The sequence below is a fragment of the Dryobates pubescens genome, chromosome 17, assembly GCF_014839835.1.
Source record: "Dryobates pubescens isolate bDryPub1 chromosome 17, bDryPub1.pri, whole genome shotgun sequence".
Taxonomy (NCBI): Eukaryota; Metazoa; Chordata; class Aves; order Piciformes; family Picidae; genus Dryobates; species Dryobates pubescens.
Genome location: NC_071628.1, coordinates 7,687,097 through 7,714,974, shown reverse-complemented (window position 1 = coordinate 7,714,974; position 27,878 = coordinate 7,687,097). Strand labels below are relative to the sequence as shown.

Sequence of the window (27,878 nt, the reverse complement as noted above, 5' to 3'; positions counted from 1 at the left end):
CCATGTCCTTCCTCTCATCTCGCCGCGGCCTGGTCCTCCTGGCCGGCAGGCGGCACCGTCGCCCGTCCCTACCGGTGCTTGGCGCGCCTGGCGCCGCCTCCTCCTCCCCTCCTACAGGGGGCGCCGCCCCGGCTGGCGCGGCCCGGCGGCACCCTCCCGGAGGAAGCGGAAGCGGCCCGGCGGGGCGGCTCGGCAGCATCGCCGCCGCAGAGCGCCGTGAGTACCGGCGGGAAGGGTGAGCACCTTCCTGGGGTCCGGGTTTCCCGGGGGAGGTGACCTCCCAGTAGCAAGGCCGCTGCCGCTACCTCCTGTCCTGGAGGGAGCTGCTGGTACCCCTCGAGGTGGGAGGAGAGGGCTTGCCCCGAGGCGGCCTGGCTTTCCGCCCCCGGCCAGGCCTGCCCGCTGTCCCTGGCGAGGGAGTGTCCCCCCGGGATCTGCTCACTTTTTCCGACCTCGGCTGGAAGGGCAGATCTGTACCTGTTGACCCCGCTCGGGCCCGACCTGCCCCTCCGGCGTACCCTGCCCATACGAGACGTCCTGTGGCGGTGTGCTTGGAGGGTCCCCTGAAGAGGTGTGAAGCATGCGGCAATCTCTTTATTGGCTACAGGGAGGTGGAAATACAATGCTTCATGTGGCAGAAGGTAGCTGCGGTAGACATCCCGCAGTGGTCTCCTGGGAGGCAGATCGTCTCGTTACCCTGGACTGGCATCACTTTGCCAGGTGGCAGTTCTCTAGTTTGCTCCTTAAGATCTACTGCAATTCAGGTTCTGTTTCTTTTATTAGGAGGAGAGTGAGAAGTAGGTCGGGTTAAGACATTCCATTAGCATCTGGGTGTAGGTGGAGAAAAGAGAGAGTTTTTTTTTCTTTGTTGGAATTCTGCAAATTAGGTGAGTTTTCTGATTCTGGTTTAAAGTCTCATTCTTAGTCTCTAACACAGAGCACTGTTCTGTGTATGGGTTTGGATTCCCAGTTTTAAGGGACTGCTTAACATATGTTATGTTTTTGTGTAGCTTGAACAAAAGGAAGACCTGTGTGTATTAGTGTTTGTGGTGTCAAAGGTGGAACCAAACTTTTAATCCAGAGTTGCCCTGCTTTGCTTTCAGCAGTTTGTGTTAAAATGGGTTTGGTCCAAAGTGTAGATTGTCTCTTTTTCCACTCATCTATGACAAGATATCTCAGCTGCTGTGGAGAGCAGCAGGAGATCCAGTCCATCAGGGCAATTAGTCTCAGGCAGCTGTGCTGCCCAAACCCATTCCTTGAGATCTGGTGGTCCTGTAGTGTGTTAGCTCAGTGGGAATGCTTTATTTAGTCTGGATCAGTGGTTTTGGCAGGCTCAGGCCACCCAGCTCTGGCCTAGTACTGTGCAGAACAGTTGTGCAGTCTTTCCATTCTATATATAGAGAAAACACCTCCTTTTCAGGGTTGCCAATCCTTACACCTTAGTCTCTTCAGTAATGAACTATGTGGCAGGAGTTTATAGCTCAGATCCTTTTGCAGCTGCCCTCTGATCTGGGATTTACAGTGGAAGGACTTGGTTTCCTCTTGCCAGCTATCTAGGCTGTTAATTCCAGCTCAGGTATACTCTGTAAAGCACAGTTGAGTGCAGGGAGAGATACCTGCAAAATTTATAACCTTTTCAGGTGGATAAAACTTAGGCTGCAGGTGAATCTACTTAGAAAATGCTTCTCTCGCCTGTCTTCTGCTATCACCTGACTTCTGTGGAAGAGTTTTATCCATACAGCATTTGTAATTATATCCCTGAGATGATATAATATTTGTCTCAAAGGAGACATAAGCAAATCCATGAAATTATAGGAGAATAATAGGAATAAGGGCATGCAGTTGCCTCAGCCCCTTGTGTATGGCCTGTTGGTCCCACATCAACTGCTGATGTTGATCCTTCTAAGAACCGTGTTCTGTCCCAGATCTTGTTACAGTCCTAATTGTCCCTCATAGAATAGAATAGAATTAACCAGGTTGGAAGAGACCTTTGAGATCATGGAGTCCAACCTATCATCCAACACTATCTAATCAACTACAGTCCTAATTGTCCCTCATTTTGTTATCAGGCTATTGAGATGATACTCATGCGGTCATGGGGAGGAAGAGGCAGATAGCAGGGAAGAATTTATCCACTTCATGAACTGAAAAAAATTGGTTGGTATGTGGGAGCGTGGGAAAGGCAAACAATAATACATCTGTGTGTCTCTGTGAAGTTCTGAGTCCCTTTCTGAAAGGCTGACTGATGGCAGCCTGTTTTCCAGAGCAGAAATCTCTTTCCTGTTCCTCTTCATTCTGCCAGTTCTCCATGAACTGGTGATTTTCTTGTAGTGCCTTTGCTGCGATGTGTTTCGGGAGCATGAAGTGGGCTGCTGGAAGACAGTGATGAACCTCTGCTATTCTGTTCCTCCAGAAACATGCAACATGGCAGCAGCCATGGAAACTGAACAGCCGGGCCTTGAAATCTTTGAAACGGCGGGCCGTGAGGAGCCCGTCCAGAGGGAGGAGCAGCCAAAACTGGAACCTTTCTACGTAGAAAGGCATTCCTGGAGCCAGCTTCGGAAACTGCTCACGGATACACGGAAGTACCATGGGTACATGATGGCAAAAGCCCCTCATGACTTCACCTTTGTGAAGAAAAATGATCCTGAAGGACCTCATTCTGACAGGATCTACTATCTGGGTAAGTTTGCTGTTACAGCCTGCATCTTGACTAAACAGTCCCTGCCAAGTCTGTTTGGGTTTGGCTGTTCTTAAGAGCTGGGTGTTTCTGGCAGCTAAATCAGAATGGATTTCAGGCCAGATTGGCTGATCAGATGTCATGATCGTGATCTTAATGCCTCATTAAAACTTGTGGTGTAATCTCCCACGGAAATGGTGTGGTTGGAGATGACCTATTGGACCTGTTGAAGCTGGAAGAGAACTGTGAAGTGTCCTTTGGGGCATGTTTTGTATCTGGGAGAAGGGGTGTAGTCTGTTGAGTCTGTTTTTTCTCACCCCAAGTATGACATCCCCTGTCCAAAAGCTGTGTCAGTTTGTTCTCCTTTCTCTTAATTACAGATAGTGTGTAGAAGTTTTTTCTCCTGCAGAGTTTCCTTCCCAGACAGATTATAAATGTGATTTAGAGAGTCCTTTGTATCTGGGCTATTGATGGAGTGGGTTTTCCAGGGATTCCAAAGGGAATAAATAGCATTGTAGGGCAGGGACAGCTTAAAGACTAAACGTTTTTCTCAACATTTTTGGTCTTGATAATGAGAAATTAATGTAGTTTATTGTTCTTGGCCTCAGTGCCTCACTTCTGTGTTGTTTCACTAATTAGTGCTCTCTTGATAAATCTGCATTTCTGAGTTGCAGCTGTGCTTGAAGCAATTTGGCCCTGTAAGTGAGACCATGAGCAACCTTCTGGGTAGCTTTTTGGAGCAGGCCTTGTGATAGAGCAGCACTTTTGCCAAAAGCTGCAGTTACTGAACATAAATCCATGAAGAGCGGGGTTAGGGGGAGAAACAATGTCCAGAGCAAAGACCTGGGAGCCAGAACCATGTTCTTGCCCCACTGCTTGCTACTCAGGCTGGTTGCTTAAGGTCTGATTTGTGATTCAGAGTCTTTGCATGTGCTAGTGACATTGTCAGAAAACTTGATCTCTCTCTTTTCCCCCTTGTCAGAAGATGGGGGTCATAATCCTTGAATGATGCTGAGTTCAAGCATGTTGGGGATGGGCTAACCTCAGCTGAGATGAGCTCTGGTTTCCAGGATGCTGCTTCCTGAGCCACAGGTCAGACTTGACCTACCTCAGGGCACATTTGGCTCCTTTCTGCACTGGTCCTGTTTTGCGTTGGCAGATTTCAGACCTCTGAATAATACTGAGGGAGAGGAGCAGGAAAGGGATGTTCAGGTCTTCCCCAAAATGCATTATCTTTGAAACATGAGCTGCGTCATGCCATGTTCCAGCCAGGGGAATTAGCAATGGTTTTAAAAGCTTACCAAATGAAAGTGCCCCCAGACTTCAAGAAGACACAGATCTGCTCTGGGCAGTGTGGGGTAAGCCTGCCTGTGGTTCCTTCTTCTCTGCTTCTCCGTGACTTGCATTTCTGTGAGGCAGAGAATTCCCAGTGTGAGGCTGCAGTGCAGAAACTCTCAGTACTTTCTCTGGTAGGAAGTGAAACTGTTCCTGGGTATGCTTTGAGATGTTTGGATTACTAACAGAAATCTAATACACATTTTTTGCCCCCCCTTCCTTCTCACTTTTACAACAGCAATGTCTGGGGAGAACAGGGAGAACACGCTCTTCTACTCTGAAATTCCCAAAACCATAAACAAAGCTGCTGTCCTGTTGCTTTCCTGGAAGCCTCTTTTGGATCTCTTTCCGGTGGGTCCTGGTTTCTTGGCAGTGCAAGTACACAGGCTTTGGGGTTGTCCCTACAATCCATCATTAAAATATGGAGCTTAAGGTTCTCCTTGTACCCAGCTCACTCTGCAGCCATCTCAAAACCAAGCACAGCTTTCCCATCAGTGTTTGAAGTTACAGCCTTTATGCATCATAAAACCTGTGTGTGCTAGATGATTCCTTCTTTGCCGGCAGAGACTGCAAGTACTAATTAGCATCAAATTCTCTGCTGTGAGCTCCTGGGGCTTGCTGGAGGAGCCTGTGGGCTCCAGCAATCACTGTCTCACAGGGAGAAGTGATGAGTCCCCCAGGAATCAGTCAGTGGCTCCATGACTCATGCTGGAGCAGAAAATCCCTTTCCCACTTGCTGGGGTGCATGTCCCATTTTTACCTCTGCATAGCAAGCCTGCACCAGTCGCACCTCATGCACCACAGCAGCTTGGAGGAGGTGGGACAAACTCCCTTGTACTAGGTGTGTTTTTTCCCATGTTATTTCCTCAGGCTGTCATCCAGACATAAAATCTCTGCTGTGCTCTCCTCCCACCAGACCAGTCACTGTGTGTCTTTGCAAAAGTCATCAAAGACTCTCCTACTCATTCTGTAAATAACAGACCTTCAGCCTGGTCTTTATTACACCAGAGAATACTGGAATAATGCTGGTCTTGCTATGGGAGAAGTGGCAGAAGTGGCTGTCAGGTTTACAGTTGTGTAGGATCTGATCATGACCTGCACCTACAGGAGCTGATGGCAGAGGTACAAGCAGTAGCGAGCTTCTGGCTGCCAGCAGGATTCTGGAGGAGGAGGGTGTCTGCATAGCCATCTGTTCCTGGAAGCTTGACATGCAGAGATGCTCTGCCAGCATAGTAAGACATGCAGAGATGTTGACTGTGCTTCTTTGCCCCCCTTCAGGCCATCCTGGACTATGGGATGTACTCTCGGGAAGAGGAATTGCTGCGGGAGAGGAAGCGAATTGGCACTGTTGGGATTGCCTCTTATGATTACCACCGAGAAAGTGGCACCTTTCTCTTTCAGGCTGGAAGTGGGATTTACCACGTAAAAGATGGAGGCCCTCATGGATTCACTGTGAGTTTGCTCATCTCCTGTTTCCCTTCCTCTGGCTAGAAGCTCCCCTGGCTTGCAGTGAAAGCAGGGCGTGATCATCAGTTATTGCTGCATGGCAAGTAGTCTTGATAACCCTTGAAACGTGGGGAAGTCAGAGAATCATAGATTCAATAAGGTCGGTCTTAACCATGGCTTCAAGTGCCATGTCCAATCCCTTTCTGAACACCTCCAGGGATGGTGACTTCTCCACCTCCCTGGGCAGCCCATTCCAATGGCTAACAACTCTCTGTGAAGAACTTTCTCCTCACTTCAAGCCTAAACTTCCCCTGGTGCAGTTTGAGACTGTGTCCTCTTGTTCTGGCGCTGATTGCCTGGTAGAAGAGACCAACCCCCACCTGGCTACAACCTGTCCTCCAGAGGGATGAATTTTCATAGCTGTAGAAACTCAGGTAGAGATGGAGAATTACAAGAAATGGTAGAAACCATGGCAGCAAGACAGGAGATCAGATGTTGATTTTTTTCATGAGTATCAGTGCCAATAAAAGCGCCACACAGGCTGGGGTGCTCTGTGCTCCTTCATGTAGTCAGAAATCACATCAGAGGTAGCTTTTCACTTGGAGCGAAGAAGAAACTTCTTTACTTTAGGGGTGATGGAGCATGAAGCAGGCTGCCCAAAGAGGTTGTGGAGTCTCCTTCTCCGGAGAGATTCCAAACCCACCTGGACACCCTGCTATGGGTGACTCTGCTTTAGCAGTGGGGTTGGACTGGAGGATCTCCAGAGGTCCCTTCCAACCCCCACCATTCTATACTTTTATTGCCCAGCTGTTGTTTAGAGGTCACCATTCAGCAGTCACTGCTGTGTGCATTACAAGATTTGGCTGTGTAACTTGCAGAACAAGCAAATTTTACCGTGCTGGAGCTGAAGCTGGACATCAAAGCTGAGATAATTTCTTACTATTATAACAACAAGTGCTTACTGTCTGCCTCACCCTGTTGTCAAAGGGAATTTACTGTACCCTGAGCTGGTTTTGGAGGACAGGATTGTGTGTTCTGCCAGCCCCGTTTCAGGGTGCTGTTTTAAGAGTGTGCCAGGCCTCTCTAGGCAAGCTGCCTTCTGATCTGTGGCTAATCCTCAGGACAGAAAGAGGCCCTGGTGGGATCTGCGCAACCGTGTCAGAAGCACGATTTGCTCTATAAAATACCTGTATAGTATCTTTCTGTGTTTAAAATGGAGATTCCTCTGTTGTAAACCAGTGTATTTGAGTCAGTGCCCTCACTGCTGTGGTCCTGGAGACCTGATGATAATCCAGGCTACTTTCTGTAAGTGTCTGTTTTTCACTGTGCTTTTCTTTCCTTTCAAACAGCAACAGCCTTTAAGACCCATTCTGGTAGAGACCAGTTGCCCAAATATCCGGATGGATCCCAAGCTTTGTCCAGCTGATCCAAATTGGATTGCATTTATCCATAGCAATGACATCTGGATATCTAATATAGAAACCAGAGAAGAAAGGAGGCTAACATTTGTGCACAATGGTAACACATCCTGAGTTACATCACTTCACCTCCTCTGCACTTGCTCTTGCTAGACTGAATTGAGCAGTGGCACCAGGGGTTCTTCTGAAATCTGGGGGAATGGCCACTTTATTCCACCTTGTTTGTCACATTCTACATGATTCCTCTAGTGCAGAGATTGTGGGATGATTCTTTTCCCTGCCCTGTGAATCTGGCAGAATGAATTATTTGTTGAATACACATGGAAGGACTCTTCTGAAACACAGCAGATTCCTCTTTACTGGAACAGCCTTTTTTTCTGTGGAGGAGCTGTGGGCGGAATAGAGCTGGAGGAAAGTTTCTGTCATTAAAAGCAGGCTACAGAGCCTTTCAGAAACAATATAGACAGTTTCTGAATAGCACTGTGGCTTCTGCTGGCCCCTCATAGTAATTTAAGTCCTCACTTCTGTCAGCTCTGTCTTTGACATGCACCTTGGAGGAAGGCAAATGGGATATTTCTGCCAAAACACTTTCAGAAATCAATTTTGAGTTGTATTTCAACTCTTTATCATTTACATTTTGGTTAAATTTTTTTCTTGACACTTTATATTAATGCTTTAGCTTATTTAAATGTGAAATATTAAAATATTATGTAAGTACATTAAAAATAAACTGTAGCAATGACTCCTTCTCAGATGATAATTATTTATGGAGCGCTGCTAAGTTACCTCCAGGGTAACAGGAAAAATATTGAAGCCCTCTGGGTATGTCGTTGTGGTGAGGTGTTATGTAAGGCTGTTACTTTTGGTTTGTGCAGTGAATGAAATGCTGATGCTTCAATTTTTTTTTTATTTTTTTATTCTTTTTCTATGTAGTTTCAGTTGTTTGGAAAGGTTGGTTTGGGGTTGGTTTGTTTGTTTTCCTTTGGTATCATGAAACTTGTCCTTCCAATTCAGTGAGCTCCAGCAGAGAGAACATTTTCAACTAGTACACAGAGACTTGAGAGGCTAAATGATGAGCAGTAAGAAGGGAGAATGGGTTTCCTTTCCTAAAAGGAGCTTCGGTGTCAGAGGGGGTTAGATCCTCCCTAAATAAATCAACAGAGTGGAAGCAGAAACCAAATCCGCTGAGAAGTCAGATTTATTGTCACGTAATTGTTGCTGGAGGGGTGAACGTGGGCCGTGCCGGGGGTAATGCAGAGCTGGTCTGATTCTGCAGTGCAACATGAACTGATTCTTTTGTCTTTTTTTAGAGCTGGCCAATGTTGAGGAGGATCCAAAATGTGCTGGCGTGGCTACTTTTGTGCTGCAGGAGGAGTTTGACAGATACACAGGCTACTGGTGGAGTCCAAAGGCACAGCCAAGTAAGTGTGTGGCTCCCTCAGTGTGTCTGACGGGCGCAAGGAGTGTCTGCCCAGCTCTGCTGTCCAGGGCGGAGGTATTTTTTTCTGTTGCTTGTCTTTCTACTTGTAGCAACTTTGGAGCTCTTTGCAGCAGCGGGCATGTTAGCAGTGGCCTTGTGAGCATGTGTTACTGGGGGAAGAGACTTCCCTTCTCCCAACGGTGGTAGGAGTTCTAAGACTCTCAGAGTGTTTTGCTTAATGGAACATGAATCCCTTTGTTGGATTTTTCTTCATCTTTCCAACCTGCTTGTTCTCCTGGTGCCTGGTAATGAGAGCTGTTCTGACCAGGAAATGTTCATGTGTTTGCAGCACTGAATGGGGGTAAAGTTCTTCGAATTCTTTATGAAGAAAATGATGAATCAGAGGTGGAAATTATCCATGTCACATCACCCATGCTGGAGACAAGAAGGACAGATTCCTTCCGGTACCCCAAAACTGGTGAGACCCTGATACCATACGTCTCTGTTTCTGGGAAACACATCTTTTATTCCATGTGCCTGACAGCAGTGACTTTCCTAGCCTGAAGCAGGGGCTTGTTGGAGAGGTGTTGAGTGGTTTTTGAGCTGGTGTCCAGGTGATGAGAATGTTTGGGGAAACTGCTGCTGTGGAAGTTAGATGAGTCACTGGTGGCTGTGCTGATATTCCAGCCATGTGGTTACTAAGAGCTCTGGAGTCTGGGTGTCTCAGGAGCTGGCAGAAACCCTATCTGATTGTCACTATTTTGGAGTTGCTGTCTCAGATCCTGGCAGATCTGAGTTGTTGAACTGATTCTCATTATGGCCCTCTGTCTCTAAGGGAATAGCTGCAGGTTCGTGGCCTTGGATTTTTTTCAGGAGGGTTTCTGTTTAGCTGCTGGCAGTGCCCTGGTAGTTCAGAAGGACTCTGTTCTTCATGATTCCTCTTGAACTTTGAACAGCAAACTCAACATGCTTGCAGCCTACCTAGAAAACCTCCTGTTGTCATGTTTTCAAGCAGTAAATGATCTGGAGGCTTCAGCAGTAAAGGGATGAGGGCAGGTGTGATGCATATTAACTTTAATGCCATTTGAAACAGGAGAGTGGGACTTGAGCAGAGGGCTCATTCACTGTCAGGTGCATGGGACAAATTTGAACAGTTTGACCCTTGTCTTTCTGAGGTTTCCCTGCTGTTACAATAGGACATGTTGCTCACAGATAAGTGATTCACTCTCTTTCCTCACTCCTGAAATATTCTTTTTTTTTCTGAGAAATATTTTCTGTTTGGCTGACCTTCCCAAGCTACAGAATTCATTCAGATCTTGCAGATTCCCCAGTCCAGTGGAAAAAGTTTTCTGCTTATGATCCTGATTTATGACTTGTTTCAAGGAGGAGGAAAGGCTTAGCATTAGCCTAAGGAGCAAGAGAGGAATTCTTGCATTTTTTTGGTGTTTTTGAACACCCAGATTTCTGAGAGTATTCTGTCATAGCTCTGTTCAATGCTAAATTTCACCAGTTTAGGAAAATGCCTGTGGCCCAAGGCAAGTTGTTTCATCTCAGTCCATCAGTTTTTGTGTATAAGCTAGATTGATGAAGCAGGAATACTTCACAGCAGCACTGAGAATATTCAGAGTACGTGGGATTTGCTACCTCTGGCTTGTTGTGGATCAACTGGCTTTATAGTGTTTGCAGTCCTGCTTTGCTGTGCAGCAGGCTGCTGGCACTGCAGGCACAGCAGGATGAGCTGCTGCGTTGTGTGAAGAGTTAACTGCAGATTTTCAATGTTCAACACAAATATGTAGCTTTGTTATCTTGACCACACTAGTCATGGCAATAGGTTTTTAAGCATGAATTGCTCTCACTTTCAGTGATCCTTCTTAGCACTGGATCACTTTTTATACATGACCTCAAGAATAACAGCCAAACAGTAAACCAAAGCTTGCTTTCTTGTCTTCATCACTCCTGAGCATTTACTTCCAACTAGTACCTGCATCCTTTGACTGTGGGAGAGAAGTGACAGTAGCATGGCTTTTGATCAGATCTTTGCAGGATTGTATACACTGAGTCCACCTCACATTTGCAGTCTCTTTTTTCCCCCTGCCTGGTTCTTTGCTGTCTCTCACACATACAAGCAGGCTGTTTGATCAAAGTGTATTCTGCTGTTTGCCTTTTCCAGTTCCATATGAACAACACAATGATCCACAGTTCAGGCCTGCCCTCTTGGTAGCAAGCACTTGGTGCCTGACTGCTAACATCTGTTTTTATAGGTACAGCAAATCCAAAGGTCACTTTCAAGATCTCTGAAGTGACAATCAATGCGGAAGGCAGAGTAAGTTCCATGTTCTGCTTGTTTTCCTGATTCTATTTTTAGTAAAATTCATTTTCCAGTTCAGCACAAACAGACTTTCTTGGTTGTGATAGCTTAATGGCTTCTCTGGAGGCAGTGCACTTGCTCATTTCTATGCAGATATGTGGTGTCTGTGTGTGCAGCAGCATTTCTCAAGGCTTTGCTTTCCTTCCCTATCGCTGGTTTATGAACTCGGCAGCAAAGCAGAGTATTTTAGGTATGGATGGTTAGACCTTCTTATGTGGCAGATTTCTTGATTGGCTGAAGATATTGGACACATTGGATTGCAAATACAATATATCACCCTGGAGCAGCATGGACATACAGGAAGACTTGCACTTTGCTCTTGCCCTGAGATTTTGTAGCAGTTGCAGAAATTTTCATAGCCCAGTCCAAATCTTTGGCCAGTAGGGAAATTAACCTTGCCAAACAGATACACTAATGGCCATACTCAAGTGGGATCCTCTCTACTCTTGAGCTGCTTCAGCCGTTAACAGTCATCTGCCGGGATAGTGATACTGATGTCAGCCAGCAAAGGCAGAGAAAGCTGTCACAACCCTTTGGGTACCACTGTGACTTGTCCCCAGTCCCAGCCAGAGTGCAGAATTGCATATCATGAATTAGAGCCATGTTGATAACTGGCTGTCATGCAGGATGTTCAGTATCTACCAATGAAACACCTTACAAAATAGCTTGATACGAATCCCTTTACATGGGAAACTGAGCATGGAAGTGACCTGTCCAAGATGAATGATAGATTTGTGAGCAGCATCCCAGCCCTGGCTGCACAGTTGGTGTGCACCTCTCCTACAGTGCTATAGGCAGGGTTGAGTCCCCTGTGTTGTAAAAGGCCAAACTAAATTGCATGAGATGCACAGAAAGAGGTCTTCTGTGCCCAGTCATCGTGCATGAAAACTGATTGTGGGGGTTCATCTCAGTGTCACTGAATTGCTGCTTTGTCAACAGATTGCAGATGTTGTGGATAAAGAGCTAGTTCAGCCCTTCGAGATCCTCTTTGAAGGAGTAGAGTACATTGCTAGAGCTGGGTGGACGCCAGAAGGAAAATAGTGCGTATGTTAATCCTGTCTCTGCTTAGAGGGTTTGGGATAATGCAGTTAGAAGCAGAATGGTCTCTGACTTCTCCAAGCTTAAGCCTGCTTTTATTTTTTCATTGCTACAAACTTGTTTCTGCAAAGGGGACAATTTTTCCAAAGCCAAATCCAAGTTCTCCTTGTCTCTTTCTCTGGTACCTGGCCCTACTGCTTTGGTATTGGGCACTCACAGCCTGTGATGTATGTGTCCTGTCAGCTTCCCTGTGAGAGAGAGTGCAGTGCTATTGTCCCCATTTTACAGATGGGGAACTGAAGCCCAGAGAGGCTAAATGACTTGCCACGGTCACACAGGAAGTTTGTGGCTGAGGAGAGAATTGAGCCCAGGTCCCCCAGGCCCTAGGCTAGCTCCCTGGACCATCCTTGCTGACCAGACTTACTGATCAGAAAACCTGCTGTAAGTGCTACTCACATTTGCATGTCATTTTTAACCCTGTAGATGATGTAGTACAGTGTCTCTAACTCACCAAAGGCTTATCCAGAATTGCACTTCTTTAATCTAAAGATGGCTTTCAACTTCTAAATTTTTTTGTTTCCTCCCCACTTCCCCCAAAGGGGGAAGAAATGCAGGGACACATTTGTTACATTATCTTGCTTTTTGTGGGATTGTTATTAGAGCTACATGCAAAGCCATCAGAAGCATGGCAGGGTCTACTGCCTGCTCATTTAGGTGCCAGTGTTACTATCTGCCAGGTATAGATTTAAAACATTAGCATTTTTGCAACTATCCTGAAATGTCAGTTGAAAATTTTTTTTCTGCTTCATTATTCCCTGTTGATTTTTTTTTTTCCCCCCCTCTTCTCTTTCCTCCCTGAAGCACAATTCAAATTGGGGAGAATAGAATTAAACTTTTGAACCTGCAGTGCTTATGCAATATTGAAATGAAGTGAAATAGGTTCTTGTGTTATGGAAGAGATTTGTTTATGTGGGTGAAATTTTACATGGCTTTGTGCTTAATATGAAATTGAACATTGCTGACTCTCTCAAAGTGGCTAGTGCTAATGAGTGTCTGTTGAGATTTTCAGGCCTGTCTAATACTCATGGCTGCTTGTTATTTTCTTTAATATCTGTCTCCTCAACAGCATCTGGTCCATCTTACTGGATCGCTCCCAAACTCGACTTCAGATAGTCTTGCTCCCTCCTGCATTATTCATCCCCACAGAAGATGATGCAATGGAAAGACAGAAACTTATCGATGCTGTACCAGATTCTATTACACCTTTCATTATTTATGAGGAAACAACAGACATCTGGATAAATGTAAGAATTGGAATTTCAGCCTTCTCTGACAATTTGTTGTTCAAGACCCTCGTTGTAGCACTTGGGCAACATTGGTGTTACTCTGCTGCCTGGGAGCATGTTCCCACTGCACAACTTTTGTGAATGTTCTGTGGTCCCTGCTGTTAAAACCCGTATGAAGAAAACAGAGATGTGATATGAAAGCAGAGCTGCTTTGCTTGAGGCTGCACAGTGGTCAAACAGAGCTGGAAGAAGAGCCCAGGGCTCAGGGTAGGCTCTTGCCTGCACTAACCCCCTCCAGCGTCTTGGTGCTGGTTGCTCACCACCAGCAGTGCCAGCAGATGAAGCGAGCAAAGATGTATCTAGATGATACTGGGTGAACAAGTCCTGAGAATCTGCTAACAATCACTAAAATTCTCTGTAGCTACATAGGGTCTAGTGAAATAGATTTGTGTCTGATGTTCTCAAGGTGTGCCTTAGGGCCTGTGCTGTGAGACTGGACATTGGTGTGCTAGGCTAGTGCTGTAAAAATGAGTGCTGTTCACACTCCTGCACATAAAGATGAATGTTTCTAAAATGGCATAATCCTGGAGGTGTGCTAGGGTGCAGGAGGGCCTGGGCGCATCAGTCAGGAAGGTAGGTAGATCTTTCAGCAGGGAGTATTTGCACAAAGCCTTACAGTGAATGGTGACTATGCAATGAGTGCTCTCTCTGATACCATGTTTTCTCCTTGGCAATACTGGTCATGATTTCAGGATGGTGCTGTCAGTTGTCCTTTCCCCATTATTTTTGTTGGCTGGAGTGGTTTTTGGCAGGCAGATCATACTGTGTAGGTAAGTGCTTGAGTCCCTCAAAAGATTATCTCTTGAAGCAAGGATTTGCATCTTCATGAGTGGGAAGATGATGCCAGCTTGTCCTTCTTTGAATAACCCTTCACTTGTGGGCTTCTAGACACCACTGGACAGGGACAGCCACTGAGCTCAGCTTCTCTGGTTGGCTCCTCACACACTGTCTGTATCTCAAGCTAGAAAAATGGGTGCAGGAAAGCTTACTTCTTTGGCCAGAATTTAGGGTTAAAGCAGCAAAAAGTTCAGAGCTGTGCTGCACTTGTGGCTACTGTCTGCAGGCACTCCCTGCTTCATGAGCATCGCTGGTTCACACCCTGCTAGCGTGAACTGTGTGGTCTGTGTTGAGCAGTAAGAAGAAGTTACTAATGTGACTTCAGTGCTGAAGTCCTGCTGGTAGCAATGATCCACTGCTCTGTCTCCACAGATCCACGATATCTTTCATGTTTTCCCTCAAACTCATGAAGATGAGATAGAGTTCATTTTTGCCTCCGAGTGTAAGACGGGATTCCGGCACCTGTACAAAGTCACCTCAGTTCTGAAGGAGAGCAAGTATAAACGGTCGTGTGGAGGCCTCCCTGCTCCGAGTAAGCAAAATGGTTCTTTTGCTTTAATTGGCAATTTGCTGCCAAGTAGTGAGGAAATAAATGTCCTTCCGGGTGGCAGGAATTACTGTCTTACTGGAAACTCCTACTGTCATCCAGAAAAGCACGTCACTGTGCTACCATTCCTCTTGAAATCAGGCAGTCATTCTGGGTTCCGCATGCCTCTTCCTCACAGACTAGAGGGAAAAGTTTCACAAATTGAGAGGGGAAACAAGCTGCCTGTGACACAGTGAAATGCACGCAGATGGCTTTTCCTTGTCAGTATCAGGACTGTTTGTGCTCTGCTTTTGCCAGAGGTTAATCATTGCTGCAATAGCATGGCTACCTCTGACGGACCCAGTGTACCTAATAGATGCGCGTTGGTTCAGGACTTGATTTTGTGAGTAAAATCCAGATCGTCCTTGTCAGCCTTTGCAAGCAGGTTGGTAGCAGAGAAGCTGACAAAGAGCACAGTTTGAACATGCTGTAAGAATCATAGAATTGTTTTGGTTGGAAAAAACTTCAAAGATCATCGAGTCCAACCGTCAGCCTAACACCACCATGGCCATTAAAGTGTGTCCCCAAGTGCCATGCCCATAGGTTTCTTGAACACCTCCAGGGAGGGTGATTCCACCACCTCCCTGGGCAGCCTGTTCTGACGTTTGACCACTCTCAGGAAAGAAATTGTTCCTAATACCCAATCTAAACCTCCCCTGGCACAATTTGACACCATTTCCTCTCTTTCTATTACCTGATACTTGGAAGAAGAGACCAGCTCCCCATAGAAGGTTCATAGAGGACCTCCCTGTCTGTGTGGTCCCAAATATTAGCCCCTTAAAATGAGTATGTGTACTTGGCAGCAGAACTTGGGATATGACAGCTGTTCAGAGAATTCCTCTCAGCTCTTAAAAACAATCAGGGCATTGCTTTATAGGCTGAGGTGTTAGCAGAAGAAAATTACGGGCAGCTGTTGCAAATGGAAATGCAGGAAGAATCATTCCAACCAAAAAAAAATCAAAGCCTATGTGCTTCTGAGCTGCAGTAAAAGTTTTGTCTTGCTCAGATGCATGATACAGTTGGGTGGAGAGCTCCCAGAGTGGTTTTTCCACAGTGTGTTATTTAATTTACAGTTTCATGCTGTGATACTTCATTTAACTCAGTGTCTGTTGAAAGGATGCATAAAAAATACACCTGGTTTGCTGGTGGTCCTAGTTTCCTTCTTGCATAGTGTTCTGTTTTTCAGGAAGCCTCAGGCTGAATCCTCTGAATCCTTTAACATACATTTCACAGCAGGTTATGTAGTACCAGCCCTCAGATTTTTTTCTGGGGAGCTGGCACTGGTGTGGGTCTTCTGCAAAGGCAGGTTCTTGGGTTTAGTCTTGGGACAACAGTTTAGCCTAATAAAAAAAGAGGAAGTATTATTGTGACTGTGTGTTTTGTAAAGTGTAAAAGTGTCAAATCTCTGTGTGCTGGTTATTTGCAGGTGACTTCAAGTGCCCCATCAAAGAGGAGATAGCAATTACTAGTGGAGAATGGGAAGTGCTTGGCAGGCATGGATCCAATGTGAGTTTCTTCTCTTGCTGAGGTCCCTGAGACCTCACAGATCAATTCATGTTGCATTAGTGAGACTCTTCTGGAGAAGAGTGGACCCTGCCTCTCCTGGTGTTTGAGCATGTAGATCATGTGAGGGTTTTTTGGTGTTCTTTCTTTCTTCTCTTCCTCTGACATGCTATTCTAGACCAGAGGCTGTGATTTTGACTGTGTGGGAAAGCATTGCAAGCAACATAAGTTGCCTTTTTTTTGCTGCATGTTCCTGTGTGGATCCTTGTCAGTAAGTTTTCCCCACTAAATTCAAGGCTTAAAGGGAAGAGAGCAAAAATACTGTGAGGCAGCAGTGAAGAAATTTCACTTTTTCCATGAGCAGCAAGATGTCATGGTGGTGTCCAACTGCTGTCCTGGAATGAAAAGATACTCCCTGGAGGGATCTGCATAAGTCTGTCCCCTTTTAGCTAGAATGCATTGTGTTTATATTCCATGCAGCCTGTGAGCTTGCATGAGGAGGGAGGGAATGCTCCCCAAACTGCTGCTCTTCTAGCTCTAAGCTGGATGACTTCTTTGCAGTTCAAGGAGAACTCTCTGACTGGTTTGGACTTTGTAAAGGTTTTTGAAATCCCTCCTAAATGGTCATTAAAATTGCAGTTAAGAAATGAGGCGTGCAAATTGACCTGCACTTGGATCTGTTCTGCTGTCTGCTCAAAAAGAAGGGACAGCTGAGGAGTATTTGACATGGCAGTTGTTTACAGTCAGCTGCTGCCTTGATTTTCTTCTGGAGTGGTTTATATAATATAGAGAAAGGGTGTGAAGAGTGAGGAGGTAACAGAGAGTGGGGGACAGAGTAAAACAATAGCACACAACAGAGGAGAGACTGAAGAGTGAAGGACCTGCATGAGAGAGCTGAGGAACAAGACATGAAGTGAAATCATGCCTGTCAGAGGTGGGGACAGTAGGAACAGTCCTTTGGCTTGTTCCTTGCAGATTGTCAGACTAAAACTCAGCTTTATGGAAGTGTGACAGTGGGAACTGGAGTGAGACTTGGAGGCAGTAGAACTGCATATTGTTTTGACAAGAAACGATATTGAGGGCTGTGTTGTTTGTTTTGGTTTTGACAGATCTATGTTGATGAAGCCAAAAAGCTGGTGTACTTCCAAGGCACAAAAGATTCACCTCTAGAGCATCACCTGTATGTTGTTAGCTACGAGAATCCTGGAGAGGTGAAGCGGCTGACAGAACGAGGTTACTCACACGCCTGCTGTGTCAGCCAGGTACCTGTCTGCCTGTGGGGCCCTGCACAGCAGGACTGGCAGGATGTGTTGGGGCTTATCACCACTCTTGTCCTTCACCAGTCAGCAGACAAGGCTGTATTTGAATATAACAAAAGCAGATTCTGCACTGTGGAGTGTACTCCTGTGTGTTGTACCCACTCTGGAAACCAGGTCTGACCTGCCAGTCAGGTGCTCTTCAGCTCACCTCAGGCAAAAGGAGCCTGGATGAACTCTTAGAGCCTGGCTCTTTTCACCAGAGCACATGTGCCTGTGACAGCGTTGGGTGGGCTTCCAGGCAGCTGGGGCAGTAGCCTGTTTGGCTGAGAGTGCTGTACCCACAAGAGGATGTGTGACAAGGTCCTCATGCCGCTATTGGTTTTGCAGGTGTATTTTTGGTTTTGGAGTGTTAATGTCTGAGTCTTGCTAAGGACTGTAGCTTCTTGGAGTGTGTCTGCTGTTGTCAAGATAAGTGCTTAGACTTTCTGGTTTAATTTGGTCCAAAAGCATCTTCTGAGAGATCTAAATACAGAAAGAAATGATCAGTTTTGCTTGTGTCTCTGCACTGAGGAGTTCACAGTAATGTTCTTTTTCTCCTTAGGACTGTGACATGTTCATCAGCAAGTACAGTAATCAGAAGAACCCCCACTGTGTGTCACTTTACCGGCTGACAGGACCTGAAGATGATGCAGCTCACAGGACAAAGGAATTCTGGGCAACCATCTTAGATTCAGCAGGTAACAGTTACAATGAGGAACTGGAAAAGGACAACCAGAGTGAAAGATATTCCAGAAGACAGCCAGGTTTAGCATCAGGGAAGGGTTTAAATGCACTCACTTACTCTGTGGAATGTGCCTCCTAACGTGCAGTGCTTCTGGGGAAAGGTGTACACTTCCAAAGAGCTGTGTGCTGCTGGTGGCTTTGTGAAACAGCTCTCAGGCTTTTATTTTCCACTGTGTTTCTGTTCCCTTTCATCTCTCCATCCCTAAGGCATATTCCATATCCTGTGCTTTCTGTGTATTAATGCAATGAGTCCTAAGTGGGGTTAGGAAGGGATGTGATACTTGTAATGGCTGTGTCAGGAGAGAGGAGTCACTGCTGTCCAAAGGAGAGCAGAGATGGGAATGTGATAGGACTGAGAAAGCTCCCTAGCACAGGGACATTTTCAGTCTCTGCCTGTTCCCAGTCACATCTACTGGAATGTGTGGGAGGGCTCCACTGGGATTTCAGCCCTGTTGAGGCAGGGTTGAAGCAGAGCTGTGTTACTCATCCATTCCCTTTTAAACCAGGCTCTCTGTTCCCTCATCTGGCAGGTCCTCTTCCAGATTACATCCCCCCAGAAGTGTTCTCCTTTGAGAGCTCCACGGGGTTCACGCTCTATGGGATGATGTACAAACCTCACAATCTGCAGCCTGGGAAGAAGTACCCCACTGTGCTCTTCATTTATGGAGGGCCTCAGGTGAGTGTAGCATGTTGGTGAGCAGTGGGCTGGCCTGGATTTCTCTTACTGCTCTGTATGAGCAGTTTCTGCTCTATGCTGAGGATAGTCCACAGTGTTTTGCCTGTTTGATGAGCAGGTGCTTGGCCAAAGGTTCTGTAAGTGGTCATCAGCCACTGGTGGATTCCCCAGCATTGGACACTTGTAAGATTCAGCTGAACAGGGTGCTGGGCCATCTTGTCTAGATCATGATTTTGCCAAGAATGGTAGGACCAGATGATCCTTGAGGTCCCTTCCAACCTGGTGTTCTATTATTCAATGATTTCCAGGTCATAGATCAAGGCACCACCACTTGTCTGAGAACAGATGTGTCCAAGGCCTGTGGTCCAAGGCAGCTAGAGTAAGTGTTGAAGGGACAAATTTGCTCCTGGGAAAGAACAGAGTGGAGAAAGCTTCAGCCTTGGGGTTGGGTTGTGCAGTCACTTACTGCCCCTCTTGCTCTTTGCCTGTTGGTGCTGCAGTGGACCTCAGTTCAGCTCTTCATACCTGTGACCCAGAGGGAGAGAGTTCGTTTCATAGCAGACCACAAGCAGAGAGGGATTCCTGTGGCAGCAAGGAGACATCTTAGCAACTTTACCTTCTAAAAATGTCTAAAACCTTTAAAAGAAGATAAATGTAAATAACATCTGAGGTGAGCTCTGGACTATATCCATCTGTGGTTGTGTCCTTGCTCTTCTCCCAGGTGCAGCTGGTGAACAACCGCTTCAAAGGAATCAAGTATTTCCGCTTGAACACTTTGGCCTCTTTAGGCTACGTGGTCGTTGTCATTGACAACAGAGGGTCCTGCCACCGAGGGCTGAAGTTTGAAGGAGCCTTTAAATACAAAATGGTAAGTGGAGCTCTGAGTCTGGGCTCTTCTTTTTCAGCCAAAGATGGGTTTGAGTCCCAGTGTTATCTAAGCTGAAGCACTCATGTGACACAGATGCTCAGTGTTGTCTGTGTGATGCTGTCTAGGTTTGAGGAGAGAAACTGCTTCTAGATGAGCGTTGTGGATCTGAGGGAGGAAAGATGCTCAATGTGGAAAAGATAATGCCAGGGTTTGAGGTTGTGAACTATCTCCAGCTTGGCCCATATAACACAAGGTGCTTCTTAAGGGAGTCTCTGACTGCCAGTGGACATTCTTTGCTGCTCACACAGAGCAGGATAGTTTCATTCTGGGTTCAGGTTAATGTTCAGGACAGCTCCTGTGTCAGGCTGGAGAAGGTGAATGTGTTTGACCAAATGTACATGCAGGCTCTGCTGGCTTTGCAGTGTAGCTCTGTGTGCTGGGATGGCTGTTCACTCACTGAGCTGGAATGCAGCCCTGCTATTGTAACAGGAAAACACTGGAAAATCTTACAGGCCCCCAAGTAAGGAGAAACAAAGAAAAGGGTAGTTAAGAGATGGGCTAACGTATATTGGAGTCAGTGATCTTAAAGATCCCTTCCAACCTAAAGAGTTCCAAGATTCTATGGCCTTACAGGGAAAAGAGACCATCATTCTGTAACATGCCTGGTACAGTGGAGTGCTGTTGTATGGCTGAGCACTGCACACAGTGAGGCAACACCCTTTGGAAATTCTGAGAATGTAACTTTTGTCTGGAACTAACAAAAATAACTTTTTATCTCCTTTCCCAGGGACAAATAGAAATTGATGACCAGGTGGAAGGGCTGCAGTATTTAGCATCACAGTATGACTTCATTGATTTGGATCGTGTTGGCATTCATGGCTGGTCCTATGGAGGCTACCTGTCTCTTATGGCTTTAATGCAGAGGTCAGATATCTTCAGGGTATGTTCAGACATTGAGTACTTACTCTGCTGGCACAGACAGATTTTATTTTTTTCCCCTTAATCCTGTAACCTCCCATGGGTATTCACAGCACAGAAACTTTTGTACTTGCTCTGGACAAGTGAGGACACAGCACTCTGGCTGTTTTATTCAAGGCTCTTCTAGTTGGGTGATTTCAGAGAAGTTGCTTTTCTAGCAAACATTTTTCCATGGTATTTCTAATTAGACTTCCAGGCTTTGGTTATTATTTGATACTTTGCAGACAACAGATCTGAAAATCTGTTCACTCTTAAGGCTAGTGCCTGCTGACAAGCCACAGTATCTTTAAAAAACAGCAATCAGAGGGTGTTGCAAGAGCACTTTAAAGTTATTTTGTGACCTGAGGTTGTCTCAGCTCTCTCCACTTGTGTTTCTGTGTGAAGTACAGGGATGAGATGCTTTCTTTGTCAGCCTGTTGTCACTGTTGGGCTCTGAGAGGTGTGTGGGAGTGATACTTATATTGAGTCTGTACTGATACAGCTATGGGATGCAGCTTTTCAGAGGCAGTGATACCAGCACAGCCCCAGTAATTAATACTGACAGAGATGCCTCCAGTCAGGAAATTGCCTTGGTGCAGTTGAGTGCTGTGCTTTGCTACCTCTCCACGCAAATTTGCAGCTTTTCTTCTCCAGGAGACTGTGGTGATCCTGTTGGAGTGTAACCGCCCCAAACTGTGTGGTGAGACTGCAACATCACTGTATAAGCTTTCCTAGCTCCAAAGGAGCCAGGCAGAGTCTTGGTGTGATGTTGCCCATGAGGCATTAATACAAGTAGAGTGCTTTTGGACAGAAGACACTTGCCACCCCAGAATCCTGGGCATGTAACAGATACATGGAACTGTTCAGGCAGGACAGTTTTACTGGAATATCTGCAAGTATGTTCTCAAGAACTGGGCTGAGAAGAAACAACACTTCACCCTTACTCAGCTGAGAACAGAAGGGTATTCCCTCTCTGGAACTGTCTTAAGAGAGCTAAGCTGTTGGACTGTTGAGCTTGCAATAACTTCACTGTGCTGCTATAGCTACAGCAATATGCTAAATGTACCTTATATAGCCTCAGCTGCTGCTGGCTTTGTGTCAGCCCAGCACTTTGTGCTGTGAGCCAACTAAGGGAAATGATCCTGCTGAAAAATGATACCACCTTGTCTTCCTCCACCCTTCTTTCCTGCCCCAAGAGAATAGTTTCTTTGTTTACTGATCTATTCCCAGATCAAATTGCCAATGCAGCTTCATAGCATTGTGTTGTGAAGCAGCCAGGAGGGCAGCTTGGGGATGGGGAGAGGAACTGACAGGAGGTTTTGTGATTACATGACTTTAGATTACTACAGTAAAGGGCCAGGCCACTGTTGGGCAAGTCTCAAAGGTAGAGATCTGGCAAAGCTGGTTATTGCTTTTGGGATATGTTCTGTTTTTTGTGGCTGCTCTTGCTTTGTCTAAGTCCAGCCTGAAATTCCTAGGAGGTCTAATATTGTCTCAAGTCTTTAAGGATTATTTCTTACTTTCAAAAATCCCTGAGTTGCAAGAGGGTTTCTGGTGCTGGTTGGTTGGTTGTTTACTCATTGGTCTTTTTTTCTGCAAGCTGACAGTAGCTATGCAAGGTAGTTTGCTGAGTCCCAGGGAGCTGTTTACTCCAGTTTCTGTTAGGTGTTCAAATGAACAAAAGGTTTGCAAGCTGAATGCAGAGCACTCTGCATTTTGGACAAAACCCACCTCTTGGCCAGCCTAGCAGGTGACATGTTTATTGCTGCTTCTGATATGTCTGTAGAATCTACCCTGTTTTGGAGGCGAGCTGTGCTGATATCCATGAACTGTGGGAGGGAGAGTGAGGATTGCTTTGCTTTGCTTTTCCACTGCAGGGTGGGGATTGTACACTTACCAGCATGTTCAGGGGAACTAGAGTCATACTGGGGTAGAGCTGTGGGAGGGAGGGATGTTCCCAGATGAGGGAGGATGTGTTTTCATTCTCCTGCTGATGCTCAGAGTGCTGTTGAACTTGCAGGTGGCCATCGCCGGAGCCCCCGTCACGCTGTGGATTTTCTATGACACTGGGTACACAGAGCGCTACATGGGCCACCCGGATCACAATGAGCAGGGCTATTACCTAGGTTCAGTGGCCATGCAAGCTGAGAAGTTTCCTTCTGAGTAAGTTTGGTTATGGCTCTTGCTTTCTACTTTTCCTACCAGGAAAAGTCAAGCCCCATGGATGCATTTTTATCTCCATATTCTTAGCAACTGAATCCTGGACTCACAAATGCTAGTATTAAATAATAACGCTTTTAAAAATAAAGACCAAAACCCAACAGTAATAAACTTCCTGGCCTTGAATGATCATTTACATAATTGCAGACCATCCTGCAAGTTAGTAGACATAGTAAACATACAGTAGAATCATAGGATCAGCCAGGTTGGAAAAGACCTTATAGATCATCAAGTCCAACCTGTCACCCAGCACCTCATGACTAAGCCATGGCTTCAAGTGCCACGTCCAATCCCTTCTTGAACACCTCCAGGGACGGTGACTCCACCACCTCCCTGGGCAGCACATTCCAATGGCTAATAACTTTTTCTATGAAGAACTTTCTCCTCACCTCAAGCCTAAACTTCCCCTGGCACAGCTTGAGACTGTGTCCTCTAGTTTATCTTAACTGTAATTAAAGACTCTCCTAACTGTAATTAAAGATAACTTTTATGTCTAAAGAAATTACAAATATATCTTCAGTGATATGATTAGCACTTTAGACCCATGTTAAGCTAGACAGTACTTAGCTGATCAGGATGCTTTCTGTGTGCTCTATCTAAGGCTGTACCAGCATTGGTGCAGAGCTGGCCAAGACCATGGGCTGTCTTGAGCTGAAAATCAGCAGTGATTCTGAGCAAGAGTTAAGCTGTTGTGTCATCCAAGCTGAGAAATAGTTCTGAGAATAAAGATAGATGAAAGGTCTGACCATGATGTGCATAAGCAGGAAGGACTCCTAGAGGAGAAAATAACAGGTCTGGGAGACACCTTCATGCAGAGCAATTAACCATAGTGAAACTGCTGGTTTCTATGCAAATATTTTCTTCTGTTGAAAGTTTTTGAAGGAAAGTATATAAAGTATGACATGGCTGGCAAGTGCTGGGATGCTGTCTAGAAATGTTTGTCTCTTGCTTTTCACAGACCAAACCGTTTGCTGCTGCTGCATGGATTCTTGGATGAGAATGTTCACTTTGCACACACTAGCATCTTGCTCAGCTTTTTAGTGAGAGCTGGGAAACCATATGACTTGCAGGTAAGGCCTGACCCAGGCCATAAATGATATGTGTCTGTCTGAGGGGTCCAAACTCAGAGCTTGTAACATGGCTGTGCTGGGCTTGGGATTCTAGGATAAAGCTGTAGTATTTGAGCCTGGTCCACTAGACCAGAGCCTTGAGCAGCCCGGTGTACTGGAAGCTGTCCCTGTCCCTGGTGGTGGGGTCGGAACTAGATGATCTTTAAGGTCCCTTCTGACCTAAACCATTTCATGATTCTAACTTTTTTTTTATTTTTAAGGAAGATTTTATAGAATCCCAGACTGCTTTGGATTGAAAGGGACCTTTAAATATCATCTAGTCCAAACCCCCTGCAGTCAGCAGGTACATCTGCAACCAGAGCAGGTTGTTCAGAACCCAAACAACCTGACCTGGAATGGTTCCAGGGATGTGGCATCCACCACCTCTCTGGGCAACCTGGGCCAGAGTTTCACATCCTCATCCTTTTTCCTTCTATTTAGTCTTTCCCCCCTGTTCTAGTTTAAACCCATCACACCTTGTGCTGTCACAATAGGCCCTGCTAAACAGTCTGTCCCCAGCTTTCTGATCATTCCCTGTAAGTACTGGAAGGCCTCAATATGGTCTGCTGGAGCCTTCTCTCCTCCAGGCTGAACCAGCCCAACACTTTCAGCCTCTCCTCACAGCAGAAGGGCTGCAGCCCTCAAGTGACAAAAAAAACCTGTTAGGCAGATGAACCATTAAGAGCAGTTCAGGCTGCTCCCAAGGAAATGTGCAGTTTGGAGGCAGTACAGCAGTGTCTGTGCAGTGTGGGCAGGGTTAAGCATTTCATTAAACCTTGCTGGTACTGTGCAGATGTAATCCAGGTATCCCACCCCAGGCTGCTGAACTGGGAGCGCACTGATATATGTGATGGCTCCTGAAGAGGACCTTCCTCTGTTCAGCTCCGGCACAGCACTAGCAGGAGGAGAGGATGCAGTGGATTGTCTGGGTTCAGGCTGTGTTGGATGGTGGGGTGTGAGCTCAAGTGTAAGAGGCCTTCGAATGAGGCTCTGGGGACCGATTTAAGTGTTGATGCCCACAACTCTTGTGGCATACTCATGATGTTGTTTTGTCTTTTAGATCTACCCTCAGGAGCGACACAGTATAAGGGTACCTGAGTCAGGAGAGCACTATGAACTCCATCTGCTCTATTACCTGCAAGAGAATCTGGGCTCTCGTATTGCTGCCCTGAAGGCAATGTAACTGACCTCTGCAGAACTCTGCTCCACTGGCTGCTCTACCCAGCGAGGAGATGTATGAATTTTGGTGCCTGCCACACGTGTACACACACACACACACACACACACAGAGACACTTTTTAAAAGTAAATTTGGTGCCATACAGGAAATTCAAGCACGGTGACCTAATAACTCTAAAGCTTAAGATGTAAATAAAATCAAATGTCTGTGGTATCATGCAGTACCATGGGTGCTCTCTTGGGGGAGGAGCTGAAACTGAAAATAATCGACTTCTACAGCACCAGATCTTCACTTTTTAAAAGCATCATGACATAACTGATGTCTTTTTTACAGTGTGTTCCTTGATATTTTACTACATAATACTGGATGATTTACTCACTACACAGCAAGAGTTTACCTGAAGGGTTACAACATTTTAAATGCTATCATATAGCTTTTATGCTTCATGAAGAGGGATGTGTCTGACTCCTTAGAAGCTGGTCACAAGTTAGACACATCACCTATCTAGATGTTAATTGTTTTTTTTAAGAAGAAAGACTTTTCAGCTGCTTCTTAATGAATTTAAATTTTTAATTCAGTCTGGTTGATGCCAGGTTCTTTTCGGTGAATTCTTTTCTCTCCAGGATAAATCATGCCCTTTTTTTCTTTCAGCAGCTTGAGATCCTATCCTGATTGTACTTGATTTCAGTGAAATGATATTTTACTGTGATACAGGCATAACAATCTTACTCTGAGATGCAAACTAACTTAAGTCAAAGAGCTGAATCTCTGTAAATTTTAAGACAAGCTTAAAAGTGCAGCCCATTTCTCGCTGACATTTTCCCCTGCTGTTCATTCTGGAGCTGTTTTTGCAGGACTGTCTTCTTACCATCACAGCAGCATGATATAGGTGTATGCATCCTGTTACAACTTTAAAATGCAGTACTCAATAATTCAAAGGTCTGCAGAGGATTTGGTGAAGAGAGACCTTACAAACACTACATGGGAGGCAATACGAACTGTTTCATTGAATTTCCTGCTTCATTTGAGGGACAATTTCCCAGGCTCATACTCTGTTCAGTCCTCCATCCCTGGGTCCTTTCTAGCACTGCTGTGTAGCATGATTATGATGGCTGTATTTGAGACACACACACACCCCTCCTGTATAGCTTAAGGTAACCCTGCTAAGCCTCAAGGATATACAATCCCAGTTGTGTTTTTGCTAGTGAGGTTTTAACTAAGTAGCAGGCTTGGCTAAAAAGCCCAAGTGTGTGAAGTCAGTTTTAACTTGCAACAGGTTGTTTAGGGTAGAAATCCATAGCAAAATGATTCCCTTTAATCCAGGAAATTCTCCCCTTGGGGCTTGCCTCTGAGACTCCTGTAAGTTTTAATGGTTTTCTTAGAAACCTAAGAACTTCCTTTACTTTCTGTTTTGGTGCTAGAGAGACGCAGAAGCAGAGCATGATTTTCTTTTCATCTTCTGAAAAATCTGGAATCACTCTCAGTGTTTACGCTCTTAGTACTCCACATGTTGTAACCTTGTATTTTCCTTGCTTTTGTACTGTTCAGCTTGATCCCAAAACTCTGGGATTTAACACAGTCTGGCTGTTTCGTATCAAGCCGCATCGATTTTCAGTTCAGGCTGCTGGGCACAGGCACCAAAGCTTTGGAGCTGGTGCAGTTACACGGTTGTAAAATCAGCGGGTGAGAACAGGATCTGCTTTTTGGGTTGCACAAGACAGCCAGAGCAAACAGGCTGCAGTAAATGCACATTTCCCTCCAGGTGGGCATGTTTGTTCGGGCTGCCTTTTTTTTTCCAGTTTGTAGTGAGTGTAGGTGGATGAATTAAAATAACCATTAGCAGGTTAGTAACAGGCTTACAGTTTTACTTTGGGAAGGGCCTGGCAGGGGAGGAGCTCAGCTCCAGTGAAGTCTTCTCTTGGTGGTGATTTGTGACTTGAAGTGATGGAGTATCCCTGTGGATGTACCTTAGGGATCTATCCCTGTGGCCAGAACTGAGGGATGGATACCTGTGTTGAGGCATTTAAACTAGAACCACAGAGCAGTGTGCAGGGACGGGTCTAAGCAGTCCCTGCAGAATTCCATCGTTCCCTCTGTGTTTATGCTGTATTATATATACATATATCTATATCTGTTCATATATACATATATGTATAGAATCACACCTGGAGAACATCACCTTTTTCCAAAGTTGTTTATATTTTGTTCAGTATTAAATTAACTTGCTTTCTGGGGTGTTTTGGTTCTTTTTCTAGAGGTGATTACCCTTGAATGTAAATGTGTATGATTTTTAAGATGAAATGGATCCTTTTCTTTAAGAAAAAAAAAAAAAGAACAACAAAAATGGCCTTCATCAAACAGTGCTTTCTGAGGAACTGAGGAGCTAAATGTTATGCAAGTAAGGTTTGCCTTTAGCACAGGCTGTGATTAAAAGTGCTGACATACAACTTTTTGATAATGCATCCTTCCGTTGTTTCAAATACATATTGAGAAGCTATCGAAGTCCAGCGTACTGTAAGTACTCTATTTTGCCACATAAAGTATGTATGTCCTTCTTTCCTACCATTTTTTTTTCCTTTTTACAGTAGTTAAGCACTTTAAGACCCCATTCTCTCTTATCCTGCAGAAATGCTGGGAGGATTTATCATCAGAGATTTGTAGCTCTTGCAAAAGACTCCTGCGAGTAGGTGAAGGTGTGAGAGATGCCTTACATGAGGTCTGATCCAGCTCTGTGCAGCCGACGACTAAATTCCCAGTGACAAGCAGCACAAAGCCTGTTGCAATTCAGACTGCTGAGGTAGGAAGGTGTCAGTGCTGAGGACCGTTGCATCAGTATTTTCAGGCTAGCAA

The 27,878-nt window shown here is 45.5% G+C and overlaps 1 protein-coding gene across 2 annotated transcripts; it reads left to right on the top strand.

The window, feature by feature from the left end:
* Positions 1–150: 150 nt before the first annotated feature.
* On the top strand, positions 151–27,878 carry DPP8 (dipeptidyl peptidase 8). Of its 2 annotated transcripts, XM_054168932.1 has the most exons (20): positions 151–216; positions 2,414–2,683; positions 4,254–4,366; positions 5,294–5,467; positions 6,811–6,979; positions 8,190–8,300; positions 8,649–8,777; positions 10,561–10,622; positions 11,607–11,707; positions 12,832–13,009; positions 14,261–14,420; positions 15,901–15,980; positions 17,087–17,239; positions 17,838–17,973; positions 18,550–18,695; positions 19,417–19,563; positions 20,351–20,503; positions 22,541–22,683; positions 23,699–23,810; positions 24,910–27,878. In XM_054168932.1, exons 2-20 carry the CDS (start codon positions 2,425–2,427, stop codon positions 25,030–25,032), a joined length of 2,649 nt encoding a protein of 882 aa, XP_054024907.1. In that variant the 5' UTR covers positions 151–216; positions 2,414–2,424; the 3' UTR covers positions 25,033–27,878. The 2 variants fall into 2 exon arrangements, with proteins under 2 accessions (XP_054024907.1, XP_054024906.1); XM_054168931.1 differs by lacking the exon at positions 24,910–27,878 and having other exon boundaries at positions 20,351–20,487.